Source organism: Salvelinus namaycush, chromosome 28 (genome assembly GCF_016432855.1).
Source record: "Salvelinus namaycush isolate Seneca chromosome 28, SaNama_1.0, whole genome shotgun sequence".
In the NCBI taxonomy this organism is placed as follows: domain Eukaryota; kingdom Metazoa; phylum Chordata; class Actinopteri; order Salmoniformes; family Salmonidae; genus Salvelinus; species Salvelinus namaycush.
The window spans coordinates 39259973-39280948 of NC_052334.1; the positions used below are offsets into that span (position 1 = coordinate 39259973).

Genomic DNA, 20976 nt, shown 5'->3' on the forward strand with positions numbered 1-20976 from the left:
ACTAATGATTTTGTGACCAAGTGGTTTTTCTGTCCCCATGTCCCTCTTGCAATAGTGGCACAGTGAAATGACTTGTCAATTGAAATGACTCGGTTGTTTGTTCCAGGCGGAAGGAGAGGATAATCTGAAGAAGATGCAGCTAATGGAGCTGGCCATTCTCAACGGGACATACCGTGACACCAACATCAAGACACGTAAGCTTTACAACCACATTCACGAAGGTCCTGTTTTGATCCACATTGACTAACGTGACACAAAGTTTATCATAATCCATTTTATTTTATTGACGGGTAAGAATCTCTTAATGACCACAGTGAAGAAGAAATGTAACATGCGCATGATATACTGTGTGCCTCTACTAGGTTCATGTATGTAGTCATTGCAGTGTCATGTGTCTTGACCAATTTCTTTTGTAGACTGCACATTTCTCTGAAGTGTTGTCCAACCAGTGTCTACCTACCTCACAAACCACCTGTATCAAAGTAGAGCAGTGTCCCCTCCATCCCTCCCTCTCACCGCTCCCCCCTCTGTGCCCCTTTCCCTCCCCATATGGATGCAATCACAATTTGTTGCAATCTCGAGGTGGTTTCGGTATGCCTGCAGCGCATCGCAGAAATCACTGTCATCTCTGCATGATGTAGTTCACGCATCTGTTACAGTTTTGATTTCCAATCACCAGTGTTACTTTCTGTGGAGTTCATCCCGCCCAGTGCTCTTGCGGTTTCTGCACTCTCATGCCTGTGATCTTAAATAAATGCCTTGCAACGTCTTTATTTCAATGTTTTGGGGTGACTGCTTTCAATTGACCATTTACTGTTTACATTATCATTTGTTACTGAATGATATTAGTAATGGCGATAAGTTTGTTTTGCACATTTGGTCAGTCCAAAAGGCTTGAAGTGTTGAGAGAAAAAAAAAAAAAAAAAATCTAGATACATTTGGTTTGTAATACCAATGTCTGGACCAGTGGCTGGCAACACAATGGAGATAACCAGACTAGTGATACTTGGTGTGAATTAGCCTCGACAGCCACCGAATCATGGGCCAAAGAGCTACATGTAAAACATTGATTCAGTCGCCCCGGCCGTCAGTGATTTTAACTTGTGTGGTATGACGTTGGAAAATATGCAAAGCCATTTGGACAATCTTTTATTGTTTTTTTTCAGCCAACCAAAATGGTCTCAGGGTCATGTAGAGGAGTGAATCTGAACTGTACTTATATATCCAGTATTGGCCAATATCAACTAGTCGGTCCCACTCAAGGCCTCATAGGCTCAGAGTCGTCCAATAGACTCAATTGTCTTTTCTGGGGATTGACCTAATCCTATTGGTCCATATCAGAAACTGGCACTCCTAGTCTCCTCTGTGGCCAGTGGCTTAATTTCTGTTGCCTTGTGTATTTGTTTTAATCACTTGTGCCGTCCGCAGTACATTAATTTGTGGTTGTCATGGTGATTGGTATGCTTAATATGCTCTGTGCATTGGGGTAATGGCATCATTTTTAGCAATTTATAATCTATTTTTTTTTTATTTTGGTATGGGTTATTTTCTTTACTCAATTTTTGGTTTGCTGGTTCACTTTGATCATTGCATGGACTAATTTTCCTTTTTTTCGCCCCTCCCCTCCTTTTCTCCCTACCCCCTTTTCCTGCTGTTTTGTATTTTCAACCTGCTTCTCGACCTGTGATTGGTCACCCACACCACATCTTTACCCCCTTGTCTTGTATCTCTGTCTCCATCTTTCTCTTTCACTCTTTTTGCTTATGGCAGACCCCCTTGCGTTCTCTCTTGCAGCGGCGGCAGCCGCCGCTCAGGGCCCCCGCCTAATACAGGCCCCCCAGGGGCATATGATGGCCCCCCATCAGCAAATGAGGCCCCCCACACCGGGAGGCACCCCCATCATGAACATCATCCGACAACCCCAAATGCAGGGCATGTTGCACAACGGCACCCCAACCCTGGTGCCTCCCTCACCGGAAGGCGGCATCATCTACGCCTCCCCGTACGACTACCCGTACGCCCTGGCACCCACCTCCCTGTTGGAGTACCCTATCGACCACAGTGGGGTTCTAGGTAAGCGTCCCTGGGGCCTGGGCGGCGGCCCCTTTAGCCCCGGACAGGAGGGCAGCTTGTTTTACCCTGGGTTTTTGGACGCGGCTTCGATGAGCCACAGTCAGGACTTAAAAGGTAAATATGTCGTATCCAGCTGAAAGAAAATAGGGTTGTTATTGGTGTGACCTTATGACCTAATGGCTAATAAAGGGCAAGGGGGACAGGGATTTTTTTCTTCCAGTTACACTAAAACGAAAAATGTCTATCTCCCCACCAAATCCTTTCCCTGGCTCAAGTTGTTGCCTTGTCTGAGAATACCCACACACCACACACACACACACTCTGACAGGGACATGCATGATTGCACACACCCGCGCTCTCGCCTTTCTATGCACATGCAAGAGGCAGATTCAGTCTGGCGGTGGCTCCCCCTGGATTTCAACAGCTTTTGAAATGATTCAGTTTTCCCCCAGCTAACTCTGCAGCTCTGGCCTTGATGCCAGTAGAAAGTGCCCTTTGTCCCGGCGGGGAAGTTCATTAAATTTACTGTTCTCATTTTTCCATTTGTCTCAGTTTTCACCTTCTTGAACTTCAACTTAGTACAAGCCACAGACATTCCCCAGTCATTACGTCAGCTGTGGGAATTACATTCTGTAGGTGCGGGTGTGTATGCAATATGCTGCCAAAGAAACATTTTCAACAAAATAGACGATAATGACTAACATTTGTAACCGACTGCCTTGATTCGGTCTTATGTAGCAATTTTTTTTAACTTTTTTAAATTTATTACATTGGATTAAAGTAGACTCAGAGCTAGACATTTGTATATCATAAGTTAACAATGAGAAAGTAATTCTGCTTTGAAAGTTGAATAACTTGTAACCTCACCTTTGAGAAAATGGACCTTGATTATTTTGGTATGCCTACTGGAGAGCTCTTTGTCTACACCCATTCAGCATTGTTCACACCCTCTTAAGCCTTAGCCCCACTCATCTCTTTTAAGGATTCACATGAGGCATTTGCTGAACAGAGTGATTTAGTTTAGTAAACAACCAAAGATTTCAAGACAAAGTGGTGAAAGTAGTAGCCTACAATAGTGTATTTTTACCTGCAGTTTTCCCCTATCTAGTCCTTGGCCTATATATTAATCTGACTTTGGTGCAGGTAATGTTCTTCACGTTACCATCTGTGGTAAACACACACTATATCAATGTTGATTTTGTCACATGCACAGGATACAGGTAACCATTTCACTAATGTTTACACAAGTAACAATATCAAAAATAGAAAAGAAACGGGATATCTAGTCAGTTGTACAACTGAAATGTCTTCCGCATTTAACCCAACCCATCTGAATCAGAGGTGCGGGGGGCTGCCTTAATTGACAAAGGATCCAGATAAAAATATTTTGTAATTATTAGATGAAGCTTAACACACTTGTCTAAATTGATGGGTCATGTGAAGGAAATGCTATAACCAACCCCCAGCCACGTCTCGCTAAGTAGATTGGTCAATATTGTCTAGACATGTTCTTGAAGTACAATTGGTGGCTGTAATCACCCCCAGACACACCTGGCTAACTTGATGGGTCATGTAATACACACATCTGGGGACGTGTGTATATATATCTCTCGCTAGCTAGCTAAACAATGAACAGCTATATAATCCCAACTCAAACTACCAACCAATACAAACATTATCATAGCTGTAGTATGAATCTACAGGTAGATAACCAGGTTTGATGTTAGCTAGCTAACATTAGGCTAAACTAAGAATGCACATGGATTTCTGATTAGAATAATATTACTATACAGATCATACACGTAACGTTAGCTAGCTAACAGTAATTTTTTCAGTAAACAACTTTCAGACAATTATAAACTTATCAGAAAATCTAGCTAGACTCTTACCTGTATACATGGATGAACGCTTCATGGCAGACGAACCATTTAACTCTGTTTTGTTTCTAACCGTTTGGCCAGCGTTGTCAGTCACTCCGGTTCACACTGACCGTGGCAGTGTGGCAGGTGCAGGAAGTAGCTAATCACTTTCTCCAACTAATCTGTCGATAGCGTCTGCTAAATTCAGGGCATCAATGTTGAGAAGGAGTAACTTTTGTAGTTATCGATGGCTAACGTTATATATTTCAAAAAGGGTGTGGTAGAAAGTACTATCAACACATACTGAGCTGCTCATGTTATAAACAGAAGCATGCTAAATGGCAGACCAATCCAAACTCATCTCCCGGCATGTCCAGCCCATCCATTATCTCAGCCCATCTCTAGCGGGAAGGTTCCTGACTTTTTCCGTGGCTAAACCAACTAGGCTCGTAATGTAACAATTTTAATTAATTGTTATTTTATTAAGGCACATGAAAGTTCACATGCTCCAGAATGCATTTCTGCCCCAAAAATGTATTTTAGTTGACGTTAAAATGCCTTTCCTGTGAAGTAGTGACGTGCGACATACGCCTAGTTTCCTGAAGTCATATTTTATGGAGGCTGTTGCACTCTTAATTCGACCAAACAATGAGTGTGCCACAGCATACCTCATTGAGTTTCGACAGAGGACTTTCCTGTTTGTGCCGCTGCCTTAATTCATTCATCTAAGACGTCGGGGGAGGTGCTAAACTGACATGGAATTATTTTAAGATGGTCATACCATGGATTATTTAGCTATTTGATTTTGGATTTCAGGACCCCCTTTAGGTATCAAAAAATGTAATTATTTGATAAAATATTGATTTTGGCCTTTACTGCATTGAATAAAACATTCATAAATGGCAAAAAGGACAGTCCAAAAATGTATAATAAAGTGTCTGCCCTAAATCTACAAGATGTGTTAAAATATATAACAAAACTACCTTCATACTTCCATTAATAAAAAAAAACATTTTTTTCCGCTAATGCAGAAGTGCGACACTGGCTGATGCGGAAGTGCGACACTGGCTGATGCGGAAGTGCGACACTGGCTGATGCGGAAGTGCGACACTGGCTGATGCGGAAGTGCGACACTGGCTGATGCGGAAGTGCGACACTGGCTGATGCGGAAGTGCGACACTGGCTGATGCGGAAGTGCGACACTGGCTGATCTGGAAAAATATATACACTGCTCAAAAAAATAAAGGGAACACTAAAATAACACATCCTAGATCTGAATGAATGAAATATTCTTATTAAATACTTTTTTCTTTACATAGTTGAATGTGCTGACAATTTTTGTGTGATTTTTGTTATCAATGGAAATCAAATTTATCAACCCATGGAGGTCTGGATTTGGAGTCACACTCAAAATTAAAGTGGAAAACCACACTACAGGCTGATCCAACTTTGATGTAATGTCCTTAAAACAAGTCAAAATGAGGCTCAGTAGTGTGTGTGGCCTCCACGTGCCTGTATGACCTCCCTACAACGCCTGGGCATGCTCCTGATGAGGTGGCGGATGGTCTCCTGAGGGATCTCCTCCCAGACCTGGACTAAAGCATCCGCCAACTCCTGGACAGTCTGTGGTGCAACGTGGCGTTAGTGGATGGAGCGAGACATGATGTCCCAGATGTGCTCAATTGGATTCAGGTCTGGGGAACGGGCGGGCCAGTCCATAGCATCAATGCCTTCCTCTTGCAGGAACTGCTGAGATACTCCAGCCACATGAGGTCTAGCATTGTCTTGCATTAGGAGGAACCCAGGGCCAACCGCACCAGCATATGGTCTCACAAGGGGTCTGAGGATCTCATCTCGGTACCTAATGGCAGTCAGGCTACCTCTGGCGAGCACATGGAGGGCTGTGCGGCCCCAAAAAGAAATGCCACCCCACACCATGACTGACCCACCGCCAAACCGGTCATGCTGGAGGATGTTGCAGGCAGCAGAACGTTTTCCACGGCGTCTCCAGACTCTGTCACGTCTGTCACATGTGCTCATGTACTCAGTGTGAACCTGCTTTCATCTGTGAAGAGCACAGGGCGCCAGTGGCAAATTTGCCAATCTTGGTGTTCTCTGGCAAATGCCAAACGTCCTGCACGGTGTTGGGCTGTAAGCAAAACCCCCACCTGTGGACGTCGGGCCCTCATACCACCCTCATGGAGTCTGTTTCTGACCGTTTGAGCAGACACATGCACATTTGTGGCCTGCTGGAGGTCATTTTGCAGGGCTCTGGCAGTGCTCCTCCTTGCACAAAGGCGGAGGTAGCGGTCCTGCTGCTGGGTTGTTGCCCTCCTACGGCCTCCTCCACGTCTCCTGATGTACTGGCCTGTCTCCTGGTAGCGCCTCCATGCTCTGGACACTACGCTGACAGACACAGCAAACCTTCTTGCCACAGCTCGCATTGATGTGCCATCCTGGATGAGCTGCACTACCTGAGCCACTTGTGTGGGTTGTAGACTCCGTCTCATGCTACCACTAGAGTGAAAGCACCGCCAGCATTCAAAAGTGACCAAAACATCAGCCAGGAAGCATAGGAACTGAGAAGTGGTCTGTGGTCACCACCTGCAGAACCACTCCTTTATTGGGGGTGTCTTGCTAATTGCCTATAATTTCCATCTGTTTTCTATTCCATTTGCACAACAGCATGTGAAATTTATCGTCAATCAGTGTTGCTTCCTAAGTGGACAGTTTGATTTCACAGAAGTGTGATTGACTTGGAGTTACATTGTGTTTAAGTGTTCCCTTTATTTTTTTGAGCAGTGTATTTAGCTTCAACTGACTGACTGATTTTGTTGGATTTTCAATACATCTTAAATTTGACTCTAGGGGGTAAATGATGTTGATCCTGACATCACAAGACTGCCATGTTAGCTGACCTGTGTCGGTGCGTGTGTGAGGGATGTCTCTGGGAGCCGTTGTGTAGTACAGAGCCTACTGGCTTTTCTCTCTAACTTGGAGGGCACAGCAGCTTAGTGTGTTTTATTTACTTGTCGTATTGATCGGTGCCTTCAACGGAGACCCATTGGAACACCACCAATTGGCTCTACTAGCGCTGCTCAGTCCTTAGCGTTAGGAAACCTCAGAACATCTGGTGCTACAGATTGGAATGTGGGCGGGCTGGCGTAGCCATCAACCATCCCTGTGAATCATTGCAGTTTTCCTACCTGCCAGGGTTGTTTGGCTGTTTTCAAATGTGATGTAACCGTCACTGGCCCATTCCAGCATAGAAACCTCCCCAAGCCTTCTGATCCTAGAGATAACATTCTGAGTTAAGTCTCCTTTAAAGTGTTAACTTGACTGCAGCTAAGAGCGTTTAGTAGTATGCGATTTGACTCGATGCCCAGATGGTTGTCATGGTGACCCATTCTGTGGGGACGGCCACCATTTAGCCAATGAAAGCCTCTGTCACAAATCTCTTTAAACGCTCTCTGGGTAATGAAGAGCAGAGAAATATGGCCACCCCAGCATCACGCTGTTTCTCTCTCGCCCCGGAATCTGGGAGGCCATCCTTCCCCGGCTCAAACTAAATCATAAATATTGACAGTCGGATAAAAGCCCAAGAGATACGACCCCTGAGTCCTGAAATGGTGTTTTGCTGACTGCACCTCGCTCTAGCTAGGCTTTTAGACCAACTTAAGGATTTACCTTTCACACACAAAATGATCTCTATGCACGGTCACAGTTCCTATGCAACCATACAACAACCTTACCGAGACATAGTATGTTACGATATTTCCGTGTATGATATCCAGACCAACCATGCACTAGGATAATTGAAATATCTGTCTTCATTTGTGACATATTCCGTGGAATGACTGCCAGTGAGCAGATTGACTGGGATGTAGAGACGTGAGAGAGCCAGGTAGTGTCTAGCACTATCCAGTTAGGATCTGAGCCGCTTTGGATTTTCACACCCTACAAAATCACTAAATTTCTCAATCCACCTCCTGGAACATGTTTTTCTTCTAGACAGCCTTAGTCCCCTGTCCCCTTGCCTGCCGGTTTCAAAGAATCCTCTAACACTGTGTACTATGGAATTGTATTACCTAAGTTATACTTTTATAGATATCAAGTTAAAGCAAATGTGTATTTTTTTTCTATGCATTTTCTATACATGTTTGTATATTTTATATATATATATATAATGTATATGTGTATTACTGTAAGACTTGTTTTCCCTTCCTGAAGTGAATGGTTTCTAACCTTGTGGACCTGTTGCAATCTAGGTGCAATGGCTACTAAAGTGAGACGGCATGACTCGCGGGTCCGTCCTTACCAAAGGATTGTGACCGCAGACAGAGGTTAGTTTAGTCTCTAAGATACTTAACTTTGGCTGTTGATTGCATTGCCTTATATTTGAGTCACTTTTTTTTCACCACCTTCCTTTCTACACACGTACACACACACCACCTAAATGGTTGACTGTGGTATGCACATTGTTTACATAGTTCTCACAGTACTCCATATAACTATTTCAATGCTCAGGCAAAAGCGATCTTGATTGCTTTGGTTTACATGAACTGTGACCCTTGGTGACAGAACAGGTAGTACACGCAGTGTTCAAGCTACATTTTCTTAACAATCCTCTGAGATAGATCCTAAAATAGGTTAGACTTGTTCCATTCATAATAAATGTTCTACTTGTGAGGAACAGTGGACAGCGACTAAACGCTAACTGGAAAAAGTAGACAACACTACAGTAGCCTCGTTGCTACCATGCACCATTTTTTTTTTCTCTCTCTTGAATTGTTTTGTTTATGTAAAACTGACATACTTAAGCTAGTTTAGTCTTTCTCCGGTGTATTTTAAGTATTGAAATAAAATTTTAAAAAAATAACATATTTCAGTTGTGCACGAGGTACTGTAATTTTATATTCTTTTTTTTTTTATAACAAATGTGTTTATGGCTACTGTATATAAATAAAGAGAAGGAATCGGAAAACAGTGATTCATCGATTCATTACATAACACTAGTTACTGTTATTCCTTGCATAACACTAGTTTAAGTCTTACCACTAATCACACTGTTTAACTTGCATTCCAACCGCGAAAACTAAAACACTTATTTTATTTGTTAACTTTGTACGTGTATGTTTTCTTTGCTTCTGTTTGTGGGTACTGGGGGCAATGTTGCGTTTGATTTAGGTTGGGGGCTTAGTAGTTTCGATCATGATGTAACAACGTCATGATTATTTCAAGATTAGCCGGGTTTGTTTCTTGGCGGGAAATTAGGGGGAATAAAAGATTGCATTCATTTTATTGTTAAAATGATGTCATTAGTCTCTTCTTGCTGACACTAATATCCTTTCTATCTTTTTTTTCTTTTGTTTTTTGTTTCTAATCACCTAGCCGCCACCGGCAACTAACACATGACCTTCTGACCTCTGAACTCTTCACCCAATGACGAGCCGCCCCAAGCCTGCCTGCTGATCAGTTAACTGGTAATTGCCTTTTGCTAGCTTCTCGGATGCAGTGAGAGGGGCGCCTGTCCGTACAGTTACCCTAACATGTTTTTGATAAAACCATTTGGTTTTTAACACAATATCTATCATACATACCCAACAGTTGCTTTTTATTTCTTTCTGTTCATTGAGTTGAATTCCCATTTATTTTTCTTCATCAATCACAAACTGGGTGGATGTGTATGTATTGTTACTAATGAATCTGCACTGAATTTATATAGCAATAAAGATCCCACCCTCCCTGTCCACAACCCCACCCATACCTGCTCTGATTCGGTGATCTCACTAGTATTTACTAAACAACGCTAAATGGGAACTGAACCCAGACTGTCTCTCCCAAACATGGCCTCATTCTTCATCCAACATGCAATGCCAAGCCACCCATTCCACACCTACTTGCTGGCGATGAAAGAAATGAAAGGAAAGCAGCTACACTCCAACTTGTTAATGTAGTCCGGTATTTTGAAACTCTGAGACTTACTTAATGATATGCTGACACATTCTGGGTGTGCCCTGAACAGCTGTCTGTTAAAAGCATGGCTAAATTGATTGCAAATTGAGCTTATTATAATTTTGTTTCTTTTGGTTTTTGGTTGATTTTGTTTTCTCGTTAATACACTTATTAGCTCTGAAGAACTAGCCAGACGAAGCAGGTTGTAAGGACTCAGCTTTGGCGGTGGAAGGCCTATCACGGGCAGTTAGCGGAAGCTAGGAGGGGTGCTGGGGAAGAATTGGGATGAGGAGAGATCCTACTTTCATTATAGTAATAAAAAGATGTGTTGAGGGTTAGGGCACAGTGGAGCAATGGATATATAGTTAACTAGCTACTGACCTTAACTATGCTCCTCCACACTTCCAAGTGTACAGTGCCTGATGCATTTGGAGAATCCCAACCAATTATACGAGCTGTGATCTAAAAGACAAAAAAAAGTATTAAGTGTGTGTGTGTGTGTAATTTGCCAAAGGGTTTCCAGTTGAATTATATCTATATAAATATGTATCTAACTGCAGTGGGCGTGCCGTAATTTTAGAGCTTGAAAGGATGTGATTTCGTGCATGTTTAAGTGCGAGTTGACAGCCAATCAAAAAGATCAAGGTTGTTTATCACACAAAGCTCTAGTTTCCCATGAAGAGGCAAAGCCGATTGACTCTAGAGGGCTTCTGGTGGGGGGGATCCTTATAGTGAAGTTTTGTAAATATACATTTTGTTTTCATTTTTTCTTTGTTTGATTTTGCCTTTTTTTTTGGGGGGGGTTGTATTTACACCCCAGCCTAAAATCCATTTTCATATTGTGTATCAGCATTTGGCCAATTTTCTTTGCTAGAATATTTAGTAGGTTTCTTTAATCTATTTCAAATTTGATACCAATCAAGTCATAATGGGGTCATGATACTTTCTCTCATGCAAATAAGAATCTATTTGATTTGGGGAGGGGGGGGTGTATTTATTTGTAACTCTCGCCCTTTTGAAGTCCCCCAATTAGCACATCCACAATGTGTCTCCATAAAGGTATGGTCCAGATCCTTAGCCCATGAGTTTCTCTAATTCTTTCTCAAGAGAAAAAAAAAAATAGGATGTGAAAGCCATGCCTGCCTGTTCAGATTGCTTTATTTACATACCTGTTATATATGTAGATACCTGTCATTGCATATTAAAGATAGAGAACACAATTGGATACTTTTACAGGGTGCTGGAGAAGAGAAATATATTTTTGGCGATTTTAGCTTTTTATACTTCACTTGCAGTTACAAAATATAAAAAAATGCAACAAAAAATAGTGTAGAGGGAAAAAGGTGGTGATGCGGATGCTGTTACTTTGGATATTATTGGCTAGGAAAATAAAGACAAATAGTCATACCTACAAACGTTGCAAGGATGTAAGGGTTACGAAGCGAGGGAGAGACGTTCAGAGAAGATAGAAAAAGTGCCTTATCGACGGTCGTTTCTTTTTCCGAGTGTTAACATTCTGTTCGATAATATCCAGCACCAACGAGGAATGCGCAGAGAGGAACGGCTTCTGTGATAAGCTCTTAAGAGTTGTCATTATTGCTGAGCTACTGAAGTTATTCTATGCAAAAAGAATAGCAGTCGTATGACCAGCTAAAATATGTGCCATGGTTCGTCTTCCTAAGTATAAGTTAGGGTTTTTGTTTTACGATTATTATTTTTTACCCTCTGCCATCCGAACAAGTTGTATTTCTTATTTCTCTTCGTTTTGAATTAGATTATCGCTATTGTTGTATTGATTTCTGGTTACTGTGATTATTCTACCAAGAACAAACTGCCAATAGCGATGCAGAAGTCTGCCAGGACATCTTATTAATGCGAATAAATGAATGACATATAAAATAATTGAGTAACAGAAGAAGAGTATATTGCGTGTATACCAATTTGTTTAAAAAATAAATAAAAAAAGGCCAATGCCTTCCCACTACAGTTCGGTAATGAAGTCATATATGACTTCAAGCCCCAAGATGAGTTTCCCAGATGGTAGTCCAGAGCTGTTTTCTATTGGAAGGGGAGGCACTAATGATGATGGGGCTTGAGCCGGATGAAGTTTATTGATTACGATGTCTTAGTCAAATGTTCCTGCCACAATGTGCGTCAGTGCCAATTCTGGAAGTGATCAACATGCAGTATACAGACTAGAAAAGGGGCCTTACCTCTTTATGGCGAACACATTTGACTTCACAACTAAGCAGTTTTCAGTTACTGAAACAAAAAGGGGTTATATCTAATTACAAAGAAAATAAACATATATAAAATCAATTGAGACATTATGGATTATTAAATATTTCACCTTCCCTGGCAGTCTGACACTTTATTTTTCTCATACATGCTGTCACACAGAACATGTTAATGCATTTGTTTTCAGTGTTATGAATTCTATTAAAAAAATGCAATATTCAAGTGGAGCAAGAGATGACAATTCAGCATTTTGACAGTATTAAGACATATTCCCTCTGCAATGTTATGCTGTGTCATCGTGTAAGGTTGGTTTAGTCCATGTGTATGGTGAACTGTACCGTATTCACTGGCCTGCCTACTACATGTATGATAATGTAATTTACAGCCATTGTTACAGGTTTATAATGTATTTTTCTAATCTCATTTTATATGTATATTATACAATCTTTTTTCTGACTTTTTTTTTTTGATGCCCACTGCAACTTGTTTTAACCCCCCCATCTTGAAATCTGTCTCTAGTGGGGAGTGTTGACTTTACTAGAGTTAAATTTGGTTTTCTTGCCAAATCCTAGCTTGTTTAACTCATTAGCGACTTTATTCGTTTTTCTTGTCATAAGTATTTTTACATGCTTGCATTTAGTTTTGATGGTGTATGCTGTTATTTTTCTTATTAACCCCTTGGCATTTATTTTAATAAAACATTCTTAGTAAGAATTTTACTAACTTGCTGATATTTTTTTGTCTTGTGTTTTTAACCAGTTTTATGAATGTACTACCTTGGTCAGGTTCACGGACTAACACAATTAAAACTGGTGTCTGGCCACAACACTTTCACACATGCATATTTATACACAGCAGCATTCATATTTGCACGCACGTACACAAGGCGAATACTCATACAAAAACAGTCTAACTGGAACCTGTGCACCTGCTATACTCTTCATGCTCATAATTCCAACACTGCTGCTATGTCTCGTCCGTCCTTTCTGTTTATCGCGACTCTTGTTGTGGTTTCGCTTAGTGTTGGAGAACCAGGGAGCTGCTTTCTGTAGGTGTAACTGGAAGGTTAGGGCTGCAGCTGAAACACTAGGGTCCAACACAAAGGTACAACTCATCATACAGTACTATACCTTGTCAAGGAGTAGCTCATCTGATTCACTACCAATGTGGTCTAAATCATCACCCTACATCGGCGATGGAGATATATACGTACGTATACACTGTTTGTACACAGCACCAGTCAAGTTTGGACACAGCTACTCATGCCAAGGTTTTTATACTAATTTCTAGGTTGTAGAATAATGGTGGAGACTACTATGAAATAATGTAGTAACCAAAAGTCTTAAACAAATCAATATTTTATATTTTTTAAGTAGCCACCCTTTTCCTTGACAGCTTCATGAGGTAGTCACCTGGAATTCATTTAAGTTAACAGGTGTGCCTTAAGTTCATTTGCATTTTTTTCCCTTAATGTGTTTGAGCCAATCAGTTATGTTGTGACAAGGTAGGGATGGTATACAGAAGAGAGCCCTATTTGGGCCATATTGCAAGAACAGCTCAAATAAGCCAAGAGAAACGACAGTCATGAAGGTCAGTCAATCTGGAAAATTTCAAGACAGTTTCTTCAAGTGCAGTCGCAAAAATCAAGCGCTGTGATGAAACTGGCTCTCATGAGGACCGCCACAGGAAATGGAAGTCCGAGTCGCCTCTGCTGCAGAGGAGTAACCAGCCTCAGAAATTGCAGCCCAAATAAATTCTTCAGAGTTCAAGTAACAGACACATCTCCACATCAACTGTTCAGAGGAGACTGTGTGAATCAGGCCTTCACAGTTGAATTGCTGCAAAGAAACCACTACAAAATGACACCAATAAGAAGGCCCAAGAAACATGAGCAATGGACATTAGACCGGTGGAAATCTGTCCTTTGGTCTGAGGAGTCCAAATTTGAGATTTTTGGTTCCAAACGCCGTGTCTTTGTGACGCTGAGTAGGTGAACGGATGATCTCTGCATGTGTGGTTCCCACCGTGAAGCATGGAGGAGGTGTGATGGTGCTTTGCTGGTGACACATTTAGAATTCAAGGCACACTTAACCAGCATGGCTACCACAGCATTCTGCAGTGAAAAACCCTCCCATCTGGTTTCCACTTAGTCCCACTGTCATTTGTTTCAACAGGACAATGACCCAAAACACCTCCAGGCTGTGTAAGGGATATTTGACCAAGAAGGAGACTGATGGAGTGCTGCATCAGATGATCTGGCCTCCACAATCACCTGACCTCAACCCAATTGAGATGGTTGGACCACAGAGTGAAGGAAAAGCAGCCAGCAAGTGCTCAGTGTATGTGGGAACTCCTTCAAGACTGTTGGAAAAGCATTCCAGTTGAAGCTGGTTGAGAGAATGCCAAGAGTGTGCAAAGCTGTCAAGGAAAATGGTGGCTACTTTGTAGAATCTCAAATGTAAAATATCTATTTTATTGAACACTTCTGGTTACTACATGATTCCAAATGTGTTATTTCACAGTTTTGATTTCTTCACTATTCTACAATGTAGAAAATAGTAAAAATAAAGAAACCTTTGAATGAGAAGGGGTGTTCAGACTTTTGACTGGTACTGTGTGTATATATTTATATATACACACACTGTAGAGCAGGAGATACGAATGCACATATTCATAAAACTTAAAACATGTTATTACGACCCATTCAAACTGAAATGTTCCTGCATGCGACTGTTGAATTGCACTGTCATCTGATGTATAGTCACTATACAATCCTTGAAAAGGCTATGCATTAATGTAAAAATAACAGGTTTTCTATACTATTATTCTATTGATTGTAATGCTTGCGTAGGGCTGTTTCACTAAGCACCAGCCATTCTCCATAGGGTAAACTCATTAGTTTGCTTTATTAGGGTCATTGTGCCTTTTGACCATTGTTGGGTATTACCAGTGTCAATTGTAGATTCATAGACTAGATCAGACATGGCGTAATACTAGAAGGGAGTACCTGTAATGCTAATACAAAGTATTCTGCTTTTTCCCAAAAGTGTAATCTTAGGTGTTGACAATGCAAACACTTTGGGATCAAATTTGATGAATTCTTCAGGAATAGCTGTGTTAGCTTTTATTTGTCGCTTTGAAATCCGACTACGCACAGTACTAACGTCTCATTTCTGTCTGGGTGTTCTCCCGCAGTTCTTTTCCTCTTGTTTTTGTGCTCTTCACTAATTGTAGGTGTTCAGACTGACACACGAGCCAAGATTAACTTTATTAATCTCTTTTGATGACTATATTTTAACCCACTTTGTTGCCTCCAAGACTTCAAAGTATTTCTGCACAAACAACTTCGGCATTAACCACCTAATTCCATAATTTCGGCATGCCAAACAGGCGAGTAAAGAGATTGTCAATCACAAAATGTGGCATATTTCTATTAGGAGCAATGTTTAAGTAGTTCTTGTGTTGGGTCTTAGAACCTTTATATTTATGCAGTTATTTGTCAAATTGGCTTTACTCTGCCACAAAGAATTGCCATAACTGGAATCCATCTTTTAGCTGTGGGTATCTTTATGCTGTCGGAAGTGTAAGTGATGCTTTTATTATTCTCTTGTATTGGCTTGTTTCCGGAGTTGAGCTGATGAAAAGAATTTGGCAAGTGGCAAGTTATTTGTCTGGTGCACAATGCATTACAAACACTGCCTGGCAGATTGCACCTGGAAATAAGTATGTATGTATGCACTTCTACTTTGTCATTGAACTGCCAATTACTACGATCTCTCTCTAGCCCAATACCTTTTTGTTGAGCACTAAAAACGAAATTCCTGCACACTGTAGATTGCTAGTTTTTGTTTGTTAAACTAGAATATTTGACTTTCAATTTTGTTTTTTTATATATTTCTCCCCCATTAAATCTTGTTTTAATGGCTGCAACTCTGGATTAGTTTGTACGAAGTAAACACAAGGCCTACATTTTTCTAACCCTTCCCTTTCTCTGTTATGTAAGTGAACTGTGAAGGGAAGTAGTCATGTCGTCTGAATTGTAATGCCCTGTGTTAGACCTGGTATTTAAGTACTACCTTTTGCCTGTATTGTCAAGTATCTTTTTTTCTTCTTTTTTTTACATTCCGATGGCAAGTCAACCAATTAATGTGGTCTCAATGATGTAGCATTTGGGATTAAAGGGAAATGCTACCAAGAATTGTAATGACAGCCCCACTGGAGTTTTTTTTTTCTGTTTTGTTTGTCACCGCTGTGCATTGAAAACTAAGAATAAATTAAAAATACATTTTTCAAAGTGATCTAACATAGAAGTTCCTTGGACAAATAAGGGTGCACTAAATCTGAGATTTTTTTGTGGAGTTGTACGATTTTGTGAAGTAGTTTGTTTTGTTACCTTTAGAGGACTATAATGGGAATCTGAGTAGGATATAAAACATGTATTGGCAGTTATGTTGCTCACACCAAAAATAGAAGATGTCATGTGTTCAATAAAGTACCACATTTACAAATGGCCTTTTGACTGCTCTACCTGGCCGTCTGCCTTTCTGCTCTGCTGATGTCATCCTGGAATTCTGCGCGCGCATTTCAAGGTACGTTTAGCACACAGGAACACAAATGACATACAAAAGTATAATCTCTCGAAGCAAGAAGTCTGGAAATGGAAGCGTTGACATTTGGAAAGGGTCAATTTACAGTAAGTTCCATAGGTGGCATTTTGAAGGTCAAATCAATCAATCAAAAATCCTTTCCGACCGGGGTAGTTTTTACATTTTAGTGGTCTTCTGCCTCTACTGTATGGTGCGACTCGGTTTAATGGCTTTTCTTCTGATTTGTGTTTCATGACAGAATATAACATCGAAAAATGTATACTCATCTCTTAACCCTAATTCCTTCCGACTTTCAATAGTTATCAAGTCCAACACAACGGCAATTCCAATCATACATATTTTACTGAGTTGTATTTTCTATGCCATGAATTAATCAGTACAGAAATCAGTGATCCCACCCTGACCACGGACTAAAAGCATAGCAACCCACTTGCTACTGATTGAGAGGGGCATTTAGACTAAATGTGCCGTAAGCCTTAAGTTCATGATGCTATTTCTACCTGTCGGGGTAATTAACATATTGTGTTGAGCGCCTCTTGATTAAACATCGCAAGTACAGCCCATTGACATCTTAGAGTTGGTGTATGTCCCCATGAGGCTTTTGATTAGTCATTACTATGTGCTAGCAGGTTATCAGGGCCCATTGCTTATCATGCTGGCAGCAGCTTTGTAGTATTGTAAAGTCAATTAAAACAGTGCAGTGTTCCTTTTAACCTTCATTAGACTAAACATTTTTTTTTAAAGGCCACTCAATTAGACTCATTTGGACAAATAGACAATGGGAAGTAAGTATGTATACAGGCCAAATTTAAAGGATTAGCGCTAGAAGCAATCTCTGTAGAAAAGGATGGAGATGGAGCTCTTTAATAGGGCAGTGGGGAGTTGTCTCGTGGAGGGCTTGTTGAAGTGACATGTGTCTTGCAGAAAGGGGGGTGGGGGTTGGTTGCTGGTAAGATGCATCAAAGAAGCAGTTGTCGGGACCAGCTGGGAGTACAATCAGAGAGGGAAGGGGGTAGAGGGGAAGGGTTGCGTCAGGAGTGACAGATGATCCCGGTTTCTGTGGAATGAATGTGGGGCATTCATCAACAGTGCAGCTGTTTTTTTTTTAGCTGTGAGAGAGAGTTGTTTCACAGTTGTTGAGTACACTGTTGCTGTGGGTTTCAAGTCCAGTTTGATGAATGAAGCCCTCTAGTTCTCTGGGAACGTGGGCCTTGTGACACAATCTAGCAGCTGGAGTGAGTGTGTATGTAGGTCTGTGTTTCAATTGTTACTGAGAAAACAGTCAAAGCTATGAGTTTCATTCACGCAGAATCATGTCGGCCTGTAACGTAACTTTTGTATCATGTATGTGGCCACCCCTTCAAATTAGTGGATTTGTCTATTTCAGCCACACCCATTGCTGACAGGTATATAAAATCGAGCACACAGCCATGCAATCTCCATAGACGTAGAATGGCCTTACTGAAGAGCTCAGTGACTTTCAACGTGGCGCCGTCATAGGATGCCACCTTTCCAACAAGTCAGTATGTAAAATTTCTGCCCAGCTGGAGCTGCCCCGGTCAACTGTAAGTGCTGTTATTGTGAAGTGGAAACATCTAGAAGCAACAATGGCTCAGCCGCAAAGTGGAAGGCCACACAAGCTCACAAAACAGGACGGCCGAGTACTGAAGTGCGTAGCGCGTTAAAATCATCTGTCATCGGTTGAACAAGAACTGTTTGTCGGGAACTTCATGAAATGGGTTTCTATGGCCGAGCAGCCGCACACAGGCTTAAGATCACCGTGCACAATGGCGGCTAGCTTTACACCACTCCAGCCAACATTGTGCATGGTGATCTTAAGCTTAAGATCTTAAGACTCTGGAGCAGTAGAAATGCGTTCTCTGGAGTGATGAATCACGCTTCACCATCTGGCAGTCCGACGGTCTAATCTGTGTTTGGCAGATGCCAGGAGAACACTACCTGCCCCAATGCATAGTGCCAACTAAAGTTTGATGTAGGAGGAATAATGGCCTGGGGCTGTTTTTCATGGTTCAGGCTAGGCTTCTTAGTTCCAGTGAAGGGAAATCTTAATGCTACAGCATACAATGACATTCTTCCAACTTTGTGGCAACAGTTTGGAGAAGGCCCTTTCCTGTTTCAGCATGGTTTGATGAGATCGGTGTGGAAGAACTGGTCTGCACAGAGCCCTGACCTCAACCCCATCGAACACCTTTGTGATTAACTGGAACGCCGACTGCAAGCCAGGCCTAATCGTCCAACGTCAGTGCCGACCTCACTAATGCTCTTGTGGCTGAATGGAAGCAAGCAAGTCCCCGCAGCAATGTTCCAACATTTAGTGGAAAGCCATCCCAGAAGAGTTGAAAAAGCCCATGATTTTGGAATGAGATGTTCGAGCAGGTGTCCACATACACTACATGACCAAAAGTATAATTTAAATGTAGCCTACTTCCTTTATTAATACCATGCTTTGTTTTGTCCAACCAAAAAAGTACCACTGCTTTGTGATGGTTAGAGTAAATAAAATACAATTTATAATTTCAGATAAGATCAATGTATTTATGCATCACTTCTGAATGACACATATGTGATGGTAATGCTAACCTATCAAACAATCACATTTTACTGTTAGCAGTTGATAAACAGCAGCGATTTACAAAGACAAACAGCTAACACAGACTTAACATTTGGTTGAGTTGTCAACTAATCTGAAAATGTCACCATATCGTTGGATTAGGTTAAAAGTTGGGTGAAAAAAAACGAAATGCCATTGTGTTGATCAGTTTTCCATGACGATTCAATGTCATCGTGGGTTGGGCCTGCTCACAAATGCTTAATGTTCCAGGGGTTGACTGATTGGGGTAGCTGTAGAAAGGATAGGCCGACTGAGTACTAACGCTAACTAGTGAGCGATAGTTAACCCGAACGGGTGGGTGGAGGGCTTTGTCCCTCACAGTAGCGACACTTTAATCAAGCTCAGTTACTTCAGATGAGAGCAGCCCAACGCAACCCCACAATCACCCCCTCCGACATTTCTTTGCTGCTCTGCTCATTTCAACTTTGTCTAGATGCCAGCCGAGTGACCTTTATACTGCTTGTCTACACAGTAGCTGAATGGCTGATCTCAGTGAGAGCGAGAGCTGATCCAATTTAATACACCTGTCTCCATGCACTCTACCCCTCTCATTCACACACATTTCACACCATCTACAGTATATTTGAGAACAGCCCTCCACAGCAGTCCAAATGTAGATTCCACATGGAAAATGAAGATCACCATGAATGTTCTTTGTCAAATAGATAAACAATCACACCTACGCATTTGTTGTGTTACCAATTTCACTGAAGTAATATTTACTCCAATATTTCTTTCTAATAAGATTTAGCATCCCACATTCAGGTGAATCATGAGATGGTTATAGTACATCTTCCATGACATCTGAGGCTCCAGTGACATATCCAGGGGGAATTTTGGCTTGGCTAGGATGAGGTGGGGTGCGATGGCGAAAAGGGCAGTGCGGTGCTAATCCGCTTCTCCACAATTAACACTCACATCATTCCACCCCCGAGTGGAGACAGGCCTTTTCTCAATTGGATTTACTCAACTCCTCCGTCTTCTCTGGCATCCTTTTGAAAGAGGTCAAAGGTAATCGAGAAGGGGCGGCGAGGGAACGTGAACGACAATGTGCTTATATGAAATTACTCTCCTCCAATTGTGCGTCATCAGGCAAATGGCGTTTACAGGCCGGAATCCCAAAATAAATGTATATAATTATAAAAACAAATGAACACTCCTCAACCACTTATTGGTTTCCAGGTAAAGGAGGAGAGAGGTCAGAGGACAGACTTTTGCCCAAATTAGAAAAGGCCCTAGTTTCCGCATTAGCATGGATGTGCAACACTTTTTTTTACTTCCAACCCTACATTTTCCCTGGATGTGTACGTCTTCTTTGGGTGTAATTAATCTTGGCGCAGCGGGTGTAAACATTAAGACGCGCTTTTGTCTCCGATAAATCTTTCCTGTCAGATTTAGATCCCGTGCTAAATCACGGCGTGGCGCGGCGGGTTCCCTCTGAGTCATTGCTGCAGTCAGCAGAGAGACACAGGATAACACGGAGAGCTCAGCCGCTGACGTCGCCGACACCCAATAACAGAGGAAAAAACTGTCCCATCGCTCACACTTCAGCTAGGCCAGGCCATAAGATAGACTAGCCGCTAGACAGAACAACTTAGGGCATGTCGGAAAT

At 41.6% G+C, this 20976-nt stretch overlaps 1 protein-coding gene across 6 annotated transcripts in view; it reads left to right on the forward strand.

The window, feature by feature from the left end:
* LOC120023568 (protein quaking-A-like) overlaps positions 1-12844 on the forward strand; it is a 94443-nt gene extending 81599 nt beyond the window's left edge. Inside the window, exons 5-8 of one of the 6 annotated variants that reach the window (XM_038967601.1) lie at positions 107-194; positions 1771-2187; positions 8201-8275; positions 9324-12844. In XM_038967601.1, coding sequence (XP_038823529.1) covers positions 107-194; positions 1771-2187; positions 8201-8275; positions 9324-9340 — 597 coding nt within the window. In that variant the 3' untranslated portion in view covers positions 9341-12844. Of the gene's footprint in view, positions 1-106; positions 195-1770; positions 2188-4963; positions 5063-8200; positions 8276-9323 lie in introns of those variants that run through there. The other 5 variants (XM_038967604.1, XM_038967602.1, XM_038967605.1 and 2 more) reach the window with 5 other exon arrangements.
* Positions 12845-20976: the final 8132 nt, after the last annotated feature.